The sequence below is a fragment of the Zeugodacus cucurbitae genome, chromosome 4 (assembly GCF_028554725.1).
Source record: "Zeugodacus cucurbitae isolate PBARC_wt_2022May chromosome 4, idZeuCucr1.2, whole genome shotgun sequence".
NCBI classification, from domain to species: domain Eukaryota; kingdom Metazoa; phylum Arthropoda; class Insecta; order Diptera; family Tephritidae; genus Zeugodacus; species Zeugodacus cucurbitae.
This window is the reverse complement of record NC_071669.1, coordinates 46,816,107-46,832,446: the sequence shown is the minus strand read 5'-3', so window position 1 is coordinate 46,832,446 and position 16,340 is coordinate 46,816,107. Positions and strand designations below refer to the sequence as shown.

Sequence of the window (16,340 nt, the reverse complement as noted above, 5' to 3'; positions counted from 1 at the left end):
TTTTGTACATTTTCTTTATGCTGATTAGTAGTCGTTTTCACTATTATTTTCACTACAAACACGTTGTTAATTACAGCAAAAAAAAAACAGCAAAATACCTTAAAATAATGAACCTTATTTTTAGTGTAAAAATTTTCATATAGAAATGGTGTATTGTAGCGGAGCGGAACAAAGAAGTCGGAAGGTATTGTGGCATTCAACAATTTTTTTTTTGTTTTTTTTTGTACACAACAACAACAGTGAATGACATAATGCAATGGGTTTGCGCAGCAAAGCGGCATGAATGGCATTATATTGTATAAATGATAGCAAAAAAAAAGGAAAACAAAACAACAACAAATTGGGCTGTAACAAAAAGCAGAACGCAAATGCATTTTCCATTTCCTTACAACCTAAAAACTAAGTTATGAATTTATAAATTTCTCAAACTCCACTCGATTTTCTTTATTTTTCGTTCAATTAATATAAATAGTTATAAAAATTTAAGTTGTAGTTGTAGCGGAAAACAACAACAACAGCAAAAGCGGTCAATATTCATGTAGCTTTGCTGGCAAACAAGTGGGCGTTGTAGTAGGTACATACATAGATACGCGTGGTTCAAGTTAGAACGGTTCAAAACCAACCTTAAGATTTAAGTGCGGACATCTAGCGTTAAGTAGACTATTCATAGAAATTTGTATATTTGTAAGACTTTGTGGCCACGGCGTGTCATGGGAACGCCTACAAAAAGTGTAAGAAAGAGTAAAGCGGAAAAGCAAAAACAAAAAATACGAAGAGTAAAAATTAAGTATTAAGGTTTAACAATTAGCAGGCAGTTTAACAATTTTTTTTAGCATAAGCGAAAAACACTAACCGTTACAACTATTGACGGCGCGAACACACCTAAACAAAGATGAAAGAAATAAAAATAAAAACAAAAAATAAAAAACAAAAACAATAGTAAATTTTGCATAGTAACAAACAGCTTATTGTAGTCTTATTTGCGCAGGCATTATTATTACAATTATTATTACTATTCTATTAAATTTTAATATGAACCACAACCGAGCATCCAAAAATAGCAAATATATAAGATAAAAACGAAACGACTAACAAACCAACAAACAAGCAATCAAACAAACAAACAAACAACAATGCATACATACAAATAAATAATTAAAGAACAAAAATAAATAAATAATTAATTAATAAAAAAAATATTGTGCATACAAAACGAAAATAATAATGCTGGCGACTACCGTTAGAGAATCCAACTAAAATAGTAGTTTATTATAAATACAAAAAGAAAAAATTTAAAATAAAATAAAAATCAACATGTAAATGTACGTAATGTAAATTAAGTTAATTTCTATGATTTTTGTAATACCACAAACAAATACTTGCAGTTAAAAGTTATCAAGTTCTTTTGTAATAATGTATAGAAACCAAGAAACAAAGAAAACAAAAAACACACAAAAGTTGAATATACAAAATGGCAATTAACGTGAAAACAAAAGTGAAAAGTGAAAATACAAGTTTAACATTAAACAAAATTTTAATGCTGGCTAAAACTTAGTTTTAACTATTGTATATTACAATGAAATTGTGTAGTTATAAATGAATAAATTAAAGTAATTTATATAACAAAAAAACAAACAAAACGGCAGTATGAAAGCAAATGAAATGAAATAGAATTGAATATATGAAATAGTGTTGCAAGCATGAAGTGTAAGGCGGGTTTAAGTAAGTGCAGACATTGACCACAGCTTGACCGATTAGCAATATTTTCAATAGATATGCAGTTAACATGCAACGCAATAGGTTCTTTACAACAAACCAAGGAAAATCGCATTTTCAAACGAAATTCTAAATAAACCGAACGAAATAGTTATGATGTAAATGTTATATTCTAACAAAGAACTAAATCCCGCGCCCTTAATTTAGTCAGGCAGCAAGTGTTTAATGTTGCTAATTGACTCAATTAAGGACGTTGATACTTATTTTTCATTTTTATTTACTATTTCGTCTTTTCTTTTATTTTTTTATACGATTCCTATTTTTTCGATTTATAAACATTACAAAAGATTAAAAGCCTGTTAAGCAAAATGAAGGACCCCCACGCTGTTGATACACCCCAGTTTTTGTCTCTCATTTACATACTTTTCGCAGTGTGTTGAGGTTTGGCTAATTTCATTATAAGTTGTTCTATTACACTTTACAACTCAAATACACTTCAGTTGAAAGGGTTCAATTTGGTATTATCGATAACAACTCAACTGGTCCAAAATTGAGGTTGTCTTTGTTTTACAACCTTTTCGAAATCGAAATCTCAGAAAAATCTCTAGTTATTTAAAGTTGAGTTAATTAAACAACTGAGTCGAGTTATAGATGTACGAGGAGTGTTCAAAAAATTACCGTAATTTTCGTTTTTTGAAAAATATATTTATTAATTTGTCTGCATTAATGTTGTCAATTTTAAAACAGTTCCCCTCGATATTATGCACCAGTGCCAACACTTCTTCCAATCGTCGAAACACTTCTCAAACTCGATATTTGGAATAGTCTTTGGCTCTTTCAGCAATTTTTGTTTGCTTGAAATAGACGGCTCTCTACGGTTCTCTTTATTTTTAGAAATAGGAAAATTCACACGGGGTCATGTCTGACGAATATGGAGGCTGGAGTAGTTTGAAGCTTAGAACAAATAAAATAAATAAATTTGACAATTGAACGCTGTAAACCTCTGAAATTTTAAAATTTTCAATTCTCGTTATTTTTTGAACGCACTACATTGATAACACTCAGTCTGACAAATATTTAGCGGTTTTTGTTTTATAACTTTTTGTAGTTGTAACGTTTACAACTCTACATTTATGTGATAGATCACTACATCAAAATTTGGCAAAAGCAACAGTAATAAATTGTCAGTAATGGAAGTTCATATGAAATAAGTTGTACTTCGCAAAGTCAAAAAAGAGTTTAGTTGTTGGAGTTGTAAACCGTTATAGGGGTTTAGTTGTAATTTATAATATCCTAAAAAGTATAGTTGTTTTAAAGTAATAAAACTGAATCGAGTTGTAAGATGTAATAGATGAGTTTCTCATTATCGTTGTTGTATATCTACTATCATTTTCTTATATCTTCTTAAGATTGATATTTTTATTAGCATATGTGAATGCATGCTCTCATCCTCTACTTCTTTTTAATTATATATTCAGGTTTATATTCCACATAGTTTATTTCGTATTTGCATTGTCAACATATTTTACAGAGAATTAAATTTAAAGCGATCTGAAATTGAAATAGTATAATCCGAAAACTATTCCCAAGCAAATTGATATACAAACGTATTCATACCAACATTGGAACGTACAACCACATATGAAATAGTTTAAAGTTCAATAGCAAAAAGGAAAAAAAAATACAATGAAATGAAGAATATGTGACTAATAGAACATACAAACAAACAGACAAGAGTTTCAAGCAAAATTATGAAAATAAAATAAAATGATTTAAAATAATGAGAAAATTATTTGAAAAAAAAAAATAATTGGTTGAAATAAAAATATACAAAAAATAATAAAAAATTTTTGATTGACATTATTTAATTAATTACTAGGTCCATACATTTAAGGTATAGAAAACCGCTGAATGAAATTCATATACTCTTAGGTATGTAAATATTCATGTTCTACTTTTACAGTAAGTATAAATCTCTGGAATTTCAAACTCGTCTTTTGCTCGGTTGCTGCATTGCGAAGTTATGGAAGATATGTATAGGTATGTAGACGAATCGGATAAGAATAATCTAGTAAGTACGTGCCTGTAGCCAATATAAACGCTCTCATAAATAAATTTATCAGGAATTTAATTGGTCATTTCTATTTCTTAAGTAAGTCATTGTGCATCATCAGACGTGTCTTCGTTTCGCAAATTAGGCGCAAGAAGTAAAGAAAAAATTGTAAAAATACCCTTGTTTTTAGCCTCTGAAAACCACCTAACCCCTCAATCAATCAACGCAGAATCGGATATCGGATATAGTCATGTAATTAACGTATGTAACATATCTCAAACCGCTCAAAGCGTTAATTTTATGCGATCATAGAAGGTTTAAACATGGATTGCATATTCTTTTTTTGTCACAATTTTGAATGTACTAGGGCCACTAAACAATAAAAGAATTAAAAATTAAAAAATTTCACGTTTTCTTTTGACATCTAAACATATATTTTCATAGAAAAAATATTTATGATTTTCGTGAATATATGTCTTCTGGAAGCTCGTTCTTAAGTATCCAACAATAACATGAGCTCCATTTCCCTTGATAGCGCTTTTTCAATAAAGTAATGTCCTGAATACAGCTTGTGCAGGAACTGAAGTCGCTTGACTTCTCCAAGCGACATCGCTTCGCTTCTTCACGTTTCACATTTCACGTTTTGGATCGGTCGATTGGCTACAAAGATCGTGTGATATCACACCGTTAGACTTTTTCCTGTGGGGATATGTAAAATCTAAAGTCTATGCGGACAACACCCCTTCGATTCAGGCTTTGGAGCAAAACATTACGCGTGTCATTCGCCAGTTACCAAATATTGCTGTAGAGGTGCTCTCTTTGCTCCTTAATGCGATTTTTAGCTTTGGATACTATCCGATTTCATGGAAAAAGTCGCAGATTATCCTGATAGATAAACCTGGGAAAGACCTGACACAGCCGTCTTCATACAGACCAATCAGTCTTCTACCCTGTATTTCTAAAATATTTGAAAAGGTGTTACAATCAAAGATGTCTCCTTTCCTCCACGAAAATAATGTAATAACAGCGCATCAATTCGGGTTTCGTGCAAAACGTAGCTCGATAGAGCAAGTAAATAGTTAGAATAACTAACGAAATAAGAAAAGCAATCGAGCAAAGAGAGTATTGTTCAGCTATATTTCTAGATGTTACTCAGGCATTTGATAAGGTGTGGCATGAAGGGCTTTTATATAAGATTAAAAACAGCCGTAACAAATCCCACATTATAGCATCAAGAATATTAGCGGAGCACTTAAGATCTGTCGAAGAATGGCTAGCCAACTGGCGTATAAATGTGAATGAACAAAAGTGTAAGCACGTTACTTTTTCTCTAAGACCAAAAATGTGTCCGGCAGTAAAAATAACTAGCATGAAGATAAGAGCTGCACATTTAAATTGGCTTTTAAATAAAAACTCTAAACATAGCTTAGACAACAAAGTGCTTTTATACAATGCGGTCATCAAGCCGATTTGGATGTATGGCATTCAACTGTGGGGTACGACCTGTGCAACCAACATTGATATAATTCAGAGATTCCAATCGAAAATGCTTAGAACAATCACGTGCTCACCATGGTACATGTGCAATGATAATATCCATAAAGATCTTGGTATCCCTATGGTAAAAAAAGAAGTAGAGGACAGCAGATTGAAATATATATCTAAGCTCCGTGATCACCCAAACCCATTGGCTAATGCTTTAGTACAATCCTGTTATCAATCACGTCTAAAAAGAAGAGATATGCCTGCATACTAAAGAGCAACGTTTCACCAAAACAACTCAATCATCTGGTTGAGCTTGTCTAGTTTTAATTAGTTTTAAGATTATAACTTATTGTTAGGCTTTAAAGAGCAGATTCAGTAAATAAAAGTATATTGCAAAAAAAAAAAAAAAAATTCGCCAGTTAGCAGTCGAAATGCTCAAAAGATGGATCATATGAGACATTGCCGCGGCCAACATTTGCAAGAGATAATCTTTAAACAAGTAAGGAAGGGCTAAGTTCGGGTGTAACCGAACATTTTATACTCTCGTAATTTATTTATTTAACTTAATTAATATTATATAATACACAATTTGACCTACATATTCGTCATATATATTGTATAAAGTCCATTGAAAGTTGGAAACCATAATATTAGGTTAGAAGCACCGAGGTCCTCATGTTCGATATATGGGGCCTTGAAAACCTATGGTCCGATTTCGGCGATTTTTAGAAATGGGCTGCCACACTATAAATACAGTATTTTTGCAAAGTTTTGCACCGATATCTTCACTAGTGCTTACTTTATATATTGTAAAGTAAACGACTCAGATCATCTTCTAAGTTCTGGTATATAGGAGGTAGGCGTGGTTGTAAAGCAATTTGGCCAATTTTCACAACATATTATTGGGAGGTAAGGAAACTATTACAAACCAAGTTTCCTTGAAATCGGTCGAGTAGTTCCTGAGATATGGTTTTTGACCCATAAGTGGGCGACGCCACGCCCATTTTCCATTTTGTAAAAAAATCTGAGTGCAGCTTCCATCTGCTATTTCTTATGTGAAATTTAGTGTTTCTGACGTTTTTCGTTAGTGAGTTAACCCACTTTTAGTAATTTTCAACCTAACCTTTGTATGGGAGGTGGGCGTGGTTATTATCCGAAGAAGTGGCTAAAAAAAACGACTGCAAAAAGTTTGGTTTATATAGCTTCATTGGTTTGCGATATATATATAAATGACCAATTTGGGGGCGGGACCACGCCCACTTCCCCAAAAAAATTACATCCAAATATGCCCCTTCCTGGTGCGATCCTTTATTCCAAATTTTATTATTATAACGTTATTTATGGCTTAGTTATTATTTTATGGCTTAGTTATGACACTTTATGTGTTTTTGGTTTTCGCCATTTTGTGGGTGTTGCAGTGGACCGATTTTGCCCATTTTCGAAAGCAACCCTCTCACGGTCCCAAGGAACATGTGTTCCAAGTTTCATTAAGATATCTCAATTTTTACTCAAGTTAAAGCTTGCACGGACGGTCGGACGGACAGACATCCGGATTTCAACTCCACTCGTCATCCTGATTATTTATATATATATAACCCCATATCTAACTCTTTTATTTCTTGGTGACACAAACAACCGTTATGTGAACAAAACTATGATACTCTGTGCAACAGGTTGCGAGAGTATAAAAATAAATGTCAAATATTGTTGTTCTCTATTTGAATTTTCTGTGTTTTTTATTGAAAAAAGTGGGGAACCTCGAAATGGATCTCCCTTTATAACATTATAACATTAATTTTCCGATTTATGGTTTCCGAGAAAATTTCGGACATCGTCCACAAAGCATTTCCAGGCGAGTTTTTTTTAATAAGTTAGATTTTTTCACAACTCTTATCCTTTATCAGTTGCCGTAATTGTAGACCTACAAATATTCCCTCGCAATCACTTACATGCTCCTTCGGCGTAAACGGCCGCTAAAATAAAAATATGTCAAATTTACGTAGAGGTAGCCGCAAACGGTAATACAAGGGGTGGCAAGTATTTTTTCTATTTTCATTAACACAACATCCCCCAAAGAAATCAATAACACATTTGCTTCGTTCTCAATTTATTTTTTATTTTAATTTAATTTATTTTATTATCAACTTCTCTTTAAATTGTAATAACAAAATTGACCAATTTAGCTCAACAATTTACATTGGATACGTTGCTTTTGTTTTTGTTTATTTTACTATTTTAAATTTATTTATTTTTGTCTCTCCTACAGCATTTGTCTTTTGGATGATAATTTGCGTAGTATTCAATTATTTTCAGCTATTATTAACATTTCACTTTTGGTTTCTTTAATAATCAATTTAATTATGTTCCTATGTACTTTGGGATCACTAAAAAAATATATTATTCCTAGTAATGTAGCCTAAAGTGATTTGATTTCAAAGAAATTATTAAAATGCAGTGAAACCTACAAACTTATTCTGCCAATATTGTTGTTGTTAACGTTGTTTTGGTTTTTTATATGTATACGCTGTGGCGCCTAAGTGTATGCAATGTTTTTGAACTTATCTTTTATTGGATTCTCGGTTGGAAATCGGTTATTTCAGTTTGTAATAAAAACATGTAGAGTTCGAAGTTGGAATTATGTTGAGAAGTTGTAATGTGATGATAGAATTACGCAATTATTTCAAAATATATTCACTGGATATGCTACTTTCCTACATTAAAAGCACGAAAGAAGAAAGCACGAGATCGAATAATCTTCAATTAACAATATACAACATTTTATCTTAATAGTGTAGCAAAAAAATTTATGTCATCATTTAATTAACTTAAAAGGTTTCAACATTTTTTGAAATTTTCAAAAAAAATTCGAATTTTTCAAATTTCTAAAATTTTTGAAATTTTCGAATTTTTCAAAATTTCTAAATTCAAATGTAACATGATTTGACTATTATATGAAATCCAAATTTTCAAAAATAATAATAATATCATTTCAACATTGCACTTATTTATAGCATACCTTAAGGCGCCTCAGCATTAATTTTAAATGGCTAAAACATCATTATCGTGTTCGTTAAATCGAACAAGTGCTCAATAATTGCATATTTTACTATTTTATAATTTATTCTGACTTGAATATTTAGCAAACATTTTAAGCTTAGCACTACTACCAATATCTGTATGTATTTATGTAGGCATATATGCAACTACGCGTATGGCGTTTGTAATTATCAGTTATATACTACGTTGCTAAATTATTGTACAGTGTCTTTTTAAAAATGCTCCAACATCCAATGATATCCACTTTTTTCACACGCTATCTGGCAACTATGGTAACTAGCTTAAGGATAAAAGCTTAAAGCATTCCTGAAAGTTCGAAAATAACGCGATAAATGAGCAACCAATTAAGTAGCTGGAATTGCGAAAAAAAATTTGGCTATGTAGAATTAAATTGATTAAACTTAATTTATTTTTTTTATCTAGAAGGAGCTCATTTAATTTAAGTATTAATATTAAAAAGGGAATATCTAAAAAACTACTAGATTGTTTCACTTTCAGTCCACGCGTTGCCAGCAAATAACGTGCAGTTATCTTCCTTCTCTAATCCTTAATTCCTACGTGCATTTCATTTGTCCTACTTAGAGCGTTTTTTGGTTTTTGCATTTCTTTTTGTTTTTGGTTGGTTTTTGCATTAACTTAACATATATGTATGTACGCGTACGTATGTTAGTTCATATGTATGATTTGTCGGTGTATATGTTGATTTGTGTGCATATATGTGTGTGCTTCGTTGTTGCTGTGGTGAGTGCGGCTACGTTGTGAAGCGCCTAAATTGCTGCTACTGCGTTGTTGCTGCTGCCCTTACTGCTGCTGCCGCTCGTTTATTTTCAGGTGCCATTTTCTTGCACCAGGTTGAAATACGATGACGCGCTGTAGTTGAATAGTTCGAAATCATATCTGAAATTAAAAATGTTAAATGTTATTGATTAGTATGGGTGATTGATTGATTAATTGTATACGTAATTGCAGGTTTCGTAAATTGTATTGCATTGTTCGGCAATAAAAATTGCTGAAATTAGTATTTTGCTGCCGTACACAATTCAGACCTCAATTCAAATCAGGCATATAGTATGTTCTGAAATTGTCTCTGTCATACGTCAACAACCAAAAATGAGCTCCGAGAGGTATTTATTAAAATCAAATTTGTGCCGTTTTAAGGAAGGTTAGGTTAGGTTCAAAGGCTGACCCTCTCGACAAGTATCGCGATGGATCCCATTTGTACAGCTGAACGTGCCGTTCCATTGTGATGCCATAAGACTCCTAAATTTGGATCGTAAAGAAGAGTCTTAAGGATAGCCGAAGCGCTTTGAACCTATCATTAATTGTATGAGCTGGCTAATGTCTATTCCGGCAAATTCGCAAAAAGTATAACTACCGAGGGTACCTAGCCTAATCGGATGTATGCCCATTCCGCAGTGTCCAGTGGGTACTCCCACTATTGCGGCAACGTGAACCATTTTAAGTCATGGAAGTTCTGTCAACTTCTTGCGTTCTGCTTTGTGCCAAAAGGATCTCGCAAACAAGCTGATTTTAGTTGCAAACCTGCGTTTACCAAGTTCGCAAAAGGTCCGTTGATCGAATGCGAGAGCACAAGAGAACAGCGGAGCCCCAACTCATTCCCAATTGAAATAGGACGGCGGGTGCCCTCTCTTTGCGATCTCATCCGCCCTGCAGTTGCCAGCGATTGCGCTGTAACCCAGCATCCAGACGAGTCTGATAGAGAAAAAGTTCACGAGATCGATAATGACCTAAGACATTCCTTAACTAGCTTTGAGCACATTTTCAGCGAGCTCAGGCCCATAATTGCCGCTTTGCTATAGGAGTGGATACTCACCTCTCTGAAAGGGGGCTACACTTCGGAGCAGTTCATTTACCGCTATCTTAATTACAGACACCTTTTGAAAGACAATACAGTGGTCTGGTAACCTGAAGATGAATTTTACGAAACTTACAAATTATAGAAAACGCCCACTCCAAACTTACTCCCCATAACACAGTATTGGCTTAACTACGGTTTCGTAGACACAGACCACCACCATTGGTGAGGGATCCCACCTCTTTCCAAAGGCTCACAACGACAAAATTTTTTTGATCGACACAATAGTCGTCATTTCTCTGCTCTTGAGCTTGAAAGTAACACCAAAGTTAAAGAGTTTGATTCGATAAAAGATAATAGGAGAATATATAATTAATGTGGTCGAGTTTTCTGCAAAGCTGCCAGTTTTGTTTTTGAGATTTTATACCAGTTCAGTATTGTAAATGTTCAAACACTGTTCAAACAGCTGGAACAGCTGTGTGATTCGTTACTCTGCAGTTCTTGGCGAATCGATGGCGATCTGAATAAGAAAGCTGTAATACTGGCCCATTTGTTTGGCTTTTTCGAAGTAACGAAATACATACAGACAGAGATATGAAACCAATATCTATAAATTCCATATGAAACAGCTTCACCTACATATATTCGATTTTATTGGAAGTAGAGCTGTCTTAAAACTTATCTTAGCATATCTATACAAAGTCTTTAATAAAATATTAAATAATCTCTAAACCAAATACTCACTTATAATATTGATACAGTCCATGCATTTCTTTAGGCGATAATTTCGAGTAGAACGATTTCAGCAACTCCTGCGTGTTCTTGCCCTTGCCCGCATTGCGCCACTCCGGCGCTATGACACGCGTCAGGCCAGTCTTGTTAATGAGATATAATTGATCTTCGTCCAGTGTGTCGAACTTCATGATCACATCGAAATTGATGACACACGGCGTGCAGAACATCGTCGACGAGACGAAATGCATATCCATTTGCATGTTGCCATGCTTAATTTGGTCCAAAAGCCAACGTACAAATTCCGGGAATGTTGGATACTTCGGAGAGTTCATATCCGAACCCTGTGAAGTGAATGAAAAAAGGATTGAATAAAATAAAAAGTAATTGAATAGAAGGGTTAAGGAAAGCGAACAATTAAATACCGAGGGTTAAATATATATGTATGAATTTGCATGTAAAAAAAAAATTTTCTAGCATATATAGAAATTTTGCACATTTGCATACAAATAGTTACATACATACTTATATAATGTTTTTGTTTTTTATTGTCGAACGCGTGCCTACTCACTTTGCTGCGATATTTGCGTACAATACGCCGCCCCAGCTTGTCGTGATAGGAATGCGGTATGGCAAATACCAGCTTATCACGATATGCACTCAATAGCCTCTCGAATGGATGGCGTGCTATCATGAATGTAATCGAATCATTTTGTGCTTCTCGCAGCTGCAAAACAACAAAAACAACCATATATACATATTATTGATGTAAAAATAGTTGTAAGTATGTGTGTGTGTAAATATATGTATGTAAGTGTATAGGTGAAGTGTTGTCATAAGTAATTTATTATAAAGTATCGTCGTTTAACTGATGGACTGTCGTTTACCGTTACACAAGGATACGTGCATAACAAATTAGTAAATAGCATGTTGTATGTAATTCAAAGTGACGAAAAGGGGACAAAAATGTTAAAGAAATTGTTTGGTCAAATTAATGGTCGTGAGGAAGTAAATTGTGCGCAATTTAATATTGAATAACGGTGGATAGTAATTATACAATTAGTCGAGCGAATAACATAAAAATAAAGTTGTATATTTAGTTTTATGACCTATTTTCTTTAGTTTCTCATACCAATTTTGTACGGGGTGATCAATAATATTTTTTTTAAATAATTTATTTATATTTTATTCGTCATTTCTGTCAATGGAAAATGGCTTAGAGATGTTTATATCTATTAAATATTTTTAGTAATTAGAAATTTAAAAAAAAAAATAACTGAAAGGCCACTCAAGGCTAATATCTAAAAATATCTTTCCCGAGGTAAATAGATCCTGAAGCTTCAATCATGAATTTAATTTTTTTCACTTAAATAAAAAACCAGTACTATTTGGCACACCCTGTAATATTATCGAAATTATGAAATCAATCGCATACCTTATCAATAGTAACACGTGGATAACGTTCCCTTGCCAAATTCAGGAACACTTCTTTGGTTCGTTGTAGGAATTCCGGCGAATAACCGGCTAATACATTAAAATTGAACATCCATGATGAGGAGGCGGCTTTGAACACATTGCACCTGCAAATATTTAGAATATGTAGGTATGAAAATAATTAGTAAATATACTAGATTTAAATTGCACTAACCATATGATGTGATATTTTTTATTGACTAAGAACTCCCAAGCGTTGGGCTTGTGCCATGTGTCGTTACCTAGGATGGAAAAAAATATTGGAATAAATTAAATATTATGAGTTGGTGGATTACTATAGATAATTAGCTTATTATAGACTGCATGAATAATATAATATTCGTATAACTATAAAAAATACTATAATCATTTGGCCTAATTGGTATAAAAACTAATTTCTATCTTACTGTTTTGAAAAGTGCCCAACAAAAAAATTACAACAACGGCATTTACAATACTATTTTTTATCTAAAAATGTATTGCTGTTGAACACTTTATACTTTCTAGGATAATTTTGAATATTGCTCTTTTAAATGTTTAATGTTTTTGGTAACGGAGCTCACGTATACTCTATTGACCTTGCTATAAGCAAAATCTGATTACATCCGATCTCGATAATGCAAAGAATATAATAAAATTCATACAATATTTTACAGTCGTATCAGTTAATAATGGATATGATAAAGTTCCTCTTGCATTGATTCTAATTTTTCAACTGGTGTGTGGGATAAATATAAGATATCTCCATATAATCATATCTTCTTCCTATAACTTAAAATACGATACGTTTTCGATCACAATGTGTAACTTTGGCTTTTTAAGCTGCTAGATTTGTTCTAAAGATTGATCGAATCCAGATCATGCATAGCGACAGCGGGACCAGGCACTTCAAACCACTACATTACGGTGGCCAATTGTATTAGCTCATTAAGTTAAATACTTGTTATATATTACATAGGTTAGGTTAGGTTATGTCAAAGGGCGGATCAAGTGACGGCAAATCGCTTTGAGCCTTTAACGATTGAGGCAACAAATTTGTATTCGGGACAGTTCAACAGGGTTTTCGAAGTTCATCTTGCCAAGATATTTCAGCAGTAGTCTTACGAAAGCAGAACAATGCAGAAGAAAGTATCTCGATGTCTCAATCCTACTTCCATGCAGCTTTGTCAATTTGCATGATACAGAATTCGAAGAACAAATAGCTAAGCAGATCTCCTGAGATCCTCATTAGGCCATAATGATTTCGCAGTCACTCAAGTACTGGTCGTTGTCCAACGCCTATAGGCACGATTATGCCATCTAATTTAAAATTTTATCAAGAAGAATTGATTGTAGAATATCTTCAAGCTAAGAGCCACATGGCACACCGAAAGATCGGATCGACTCGACTTCAAGAACGTGTGTTGTGTTTAAAACATCCAAATATAAAACGTTAGAGTATAGTGCATACGAAGAACTCGTTAAAACTAGTTGTAATAATAGCATTTTAAGTTATTTTTCAGGCTTGACAACTATGGATATATGCTTGAATTGAAAAAGAGACAACTGCACTAAGGAATTCATGGTGTATTCGGAATGATTATCGGCAACACTGGAAGAAGACAATTAGATGGATATTTTTTAAAACTCGAATAACAGTGAAGGTCGTACTTGCAGTCAAATAGGAAGATGAGCTAGCTAAGCATTTCATTATATAAGAAATACTTTAAACTTTAATAACCTTTTGATATTTTTTTTTTGTTTCAGCTACTCATTCGGCCGGAATCATGCCAGCAGTTGAGAAACTTTTATTTTTGGCGCCTCCGAAGACAATACATAACTCCTGTATTTTCCAGTAATTTTGTAAAAAAATCTTAAAATATAGCAGAAAATATGCTTTACTATGTCCAAAAAACGTCGAAACATTCATTAAAAAATTCACAAAAAACCTTAAAAGATGTCCGTGGGCCGAAACCCGACACGGTGGGACGGATTTAAGACTTTGGTCACCATGTTTGCTTTTGATTTTATTTCCCAAACAAATTGTCCGCTTTTGCTTTATAGTTTTCCAATTCTTAAATGATTCTTAAATGAAAAAAATTCCCATTCGTCCCATACGACAATGACAAAACTACTCGGCACAACCGTTACTATTCTTACGTTGCCACGACTGATGAATCTACCTGGAATGGTATTATTATTCGGCAAGTTGTTTGCCTGCCGGTATACAAAACTAACAACTACAATGACATATTTTCACAATTCTATATTTTCAAAAAGTTATTTATTGAGCTCATTAGCTGCATTAATATATAAACTCATTAGCATCTGTGATAATAAATCATCATTATTTATTGTTTTTTTATGGATGGTAATCATGCCACTAACTATTAGTTTTGTATATATTCCTTGCATATATTTCCTAAGTTTCTCGCAAACAATATTGACTCACACCAAGTTACTATTTACAAACAAAAATAAGCAGGTACTTAATAGTATAAAAAAAAACAAATATATATATAAGTATGCTATATTTACCCACAACATCTAGTCCGAATTCGGTGCACTTCTCTTGCAGCAGCTTCCGTCGCCGCTCCATGCGCTTCTCGATGCGCTCCACATCGTTCGGTGCGAGCGTGTGCACGGACTCTTCGGGCAACACCGGCACGTGTGACTCATTAACATACTAAATGCGCGCAGAGAAAAAGAGCAATAAATAGAATACGAAAAAGAAAACTTTAAAATTGTTTGCAAACAAATGGCATGCATGGTACTGGTATTGTATATACCTAATGCGACTTGTATGTGTTTATAATTAGAGAATACAATAATACTTAACCGCTAACCATTCAGTATGCGAGTACACTGCGATACACTAAAAGGAAATGCATTAAATGTCCGATTTATGGGAAACTCATTAAGCGTACGAAATGCAATTGGGGGGCGTGGTGGGTTGATAGCAATGGTGGTGGTGGGTGGTTGTTTGTATATGGTTATAGAAATGTGCTTGGCGGGGCGTATGAGTAATAAACACGTAGTAAATGTGTTGGGCGCTTGCTCAGGTACGATTATATGAGCGCTAATGCTAAGAGTGCTAGAGTGGGGGGTTTTTGCGGTGTTTCTGACAGGTGGCGGCTTCATGTATTGATTTTCAATGTATGCAGGTGTATGCGATGGGTTTAATGGGGCATTTTTTTCAACGGCGCAGAGCAACAGAAATGTATATAATTTCTTTCACACTAATTCTTTATTGAGAAAATAAATATTTATGGGAAATCAAAACAAATACACTGTTGGTTTGAATTTTCAAAATTTTGCAAATATTTTTGTTTGATTTTTGTGGTTAATATTTACAATGACTACTGATTAGTTGCGCGTGTGTGCGTTAATTGCCAGTTATGTATGTGTTTGAGTTGCACCAATACTAATGCAAGTATATGTGTGTGTGTGTGTGCATGTGGAAAACGAATGTTTTAAAATTTTACTTGAATTTTATACATACAAACGGGCTTTTTTGTGTTTGTATGTGCGTGCGTGCGTATGTATGTATGTATGTATGTTCAATGTACATTTTGCAAACCAGTTATATATTTACTTTAGCATATTTGTAAAATCTTTTGCGCGAACTTCCTGTTGCCGCTACAGTTAGATCCTTATTTTTGCCCAGCAACATTACCGGATAACGAAAACTTTGATCACCGAAATGATCGTTGAACTTTGTCGCCTAAAAAATTGTACGATAATATTTTAATTATTATTGTTTGTTGTTGTCATATTATTGTTGTTGCAAAATTTTGCTAAAGTGTAAACATTTTCATTGTATTGTACGGAATTATTTTTCTTTTTACACAAAATTCGAATGTTGTCTACAAAATTTTGAGAAATTTTAGCGTTTTGCAAAATAGCTGGTGCGAATACAGGGTGCGAATTTGTAGTGAAAAAAATTTTGCTGAAATAAATTTTTTGGATTGCTATAAATTTTTTTGGTCTTCTCATAAATTACTATACAATACAATTACAATAAAAAAA

General features: G+C 33.3%; 1 protein-coding gene across 7 annotated transcripts in view; it reads right to left on the bottom strand.

Annotated features, from left to right (window-relative positions):
* Positions 1–8,225: 8,225 nt before the first annotated feature.
* LOC105221015 (carbohydrate sulfotransferase 11) overlaps positions 8,226–16,340 on the bottom strand; it is a 28,688-nt gene continuing 20,573 nt past the window's right edge. For 6 of the 7 annotated variants that reach the window (XM_011197645.3, XM_054229087.1, XM_054229084.1 and 3 more), the window contains 7 exons: positions 15,907–16,035; positions 14,850–14,997; positions 12,508–12,574; positions 12,295–12,439; positions 11,431–11,586; positions 10,872–11,203; positions 8,226–9,208 (listed from right to left, as the gene is read on the bottom strand). In XM_011197645.3, the coding sequence (XP_011195947.1) occupies positions 9,139–9,208; positions 10,872–11,203; positions 11,431–11,586; positions 12,295–12,439; positions 12,508–12,574; positions 14,850–14,997; positions 15,907–16,035 (1,047 nt within the window). In that variant the 3' untranslated portion in view covers positions 8,226–9,138. The remainder of the gene's footprint in view (positions 9,209–10,871; positions 11,204–11,430; positions 11,587–12,294; positions 12,440–12,507; positions 12,575–14,849; positions 14,998–15,906; positions 16,036–16,340) is intronic. The other variant, XM_011197648.3, reaches the window with a different exon arrangement.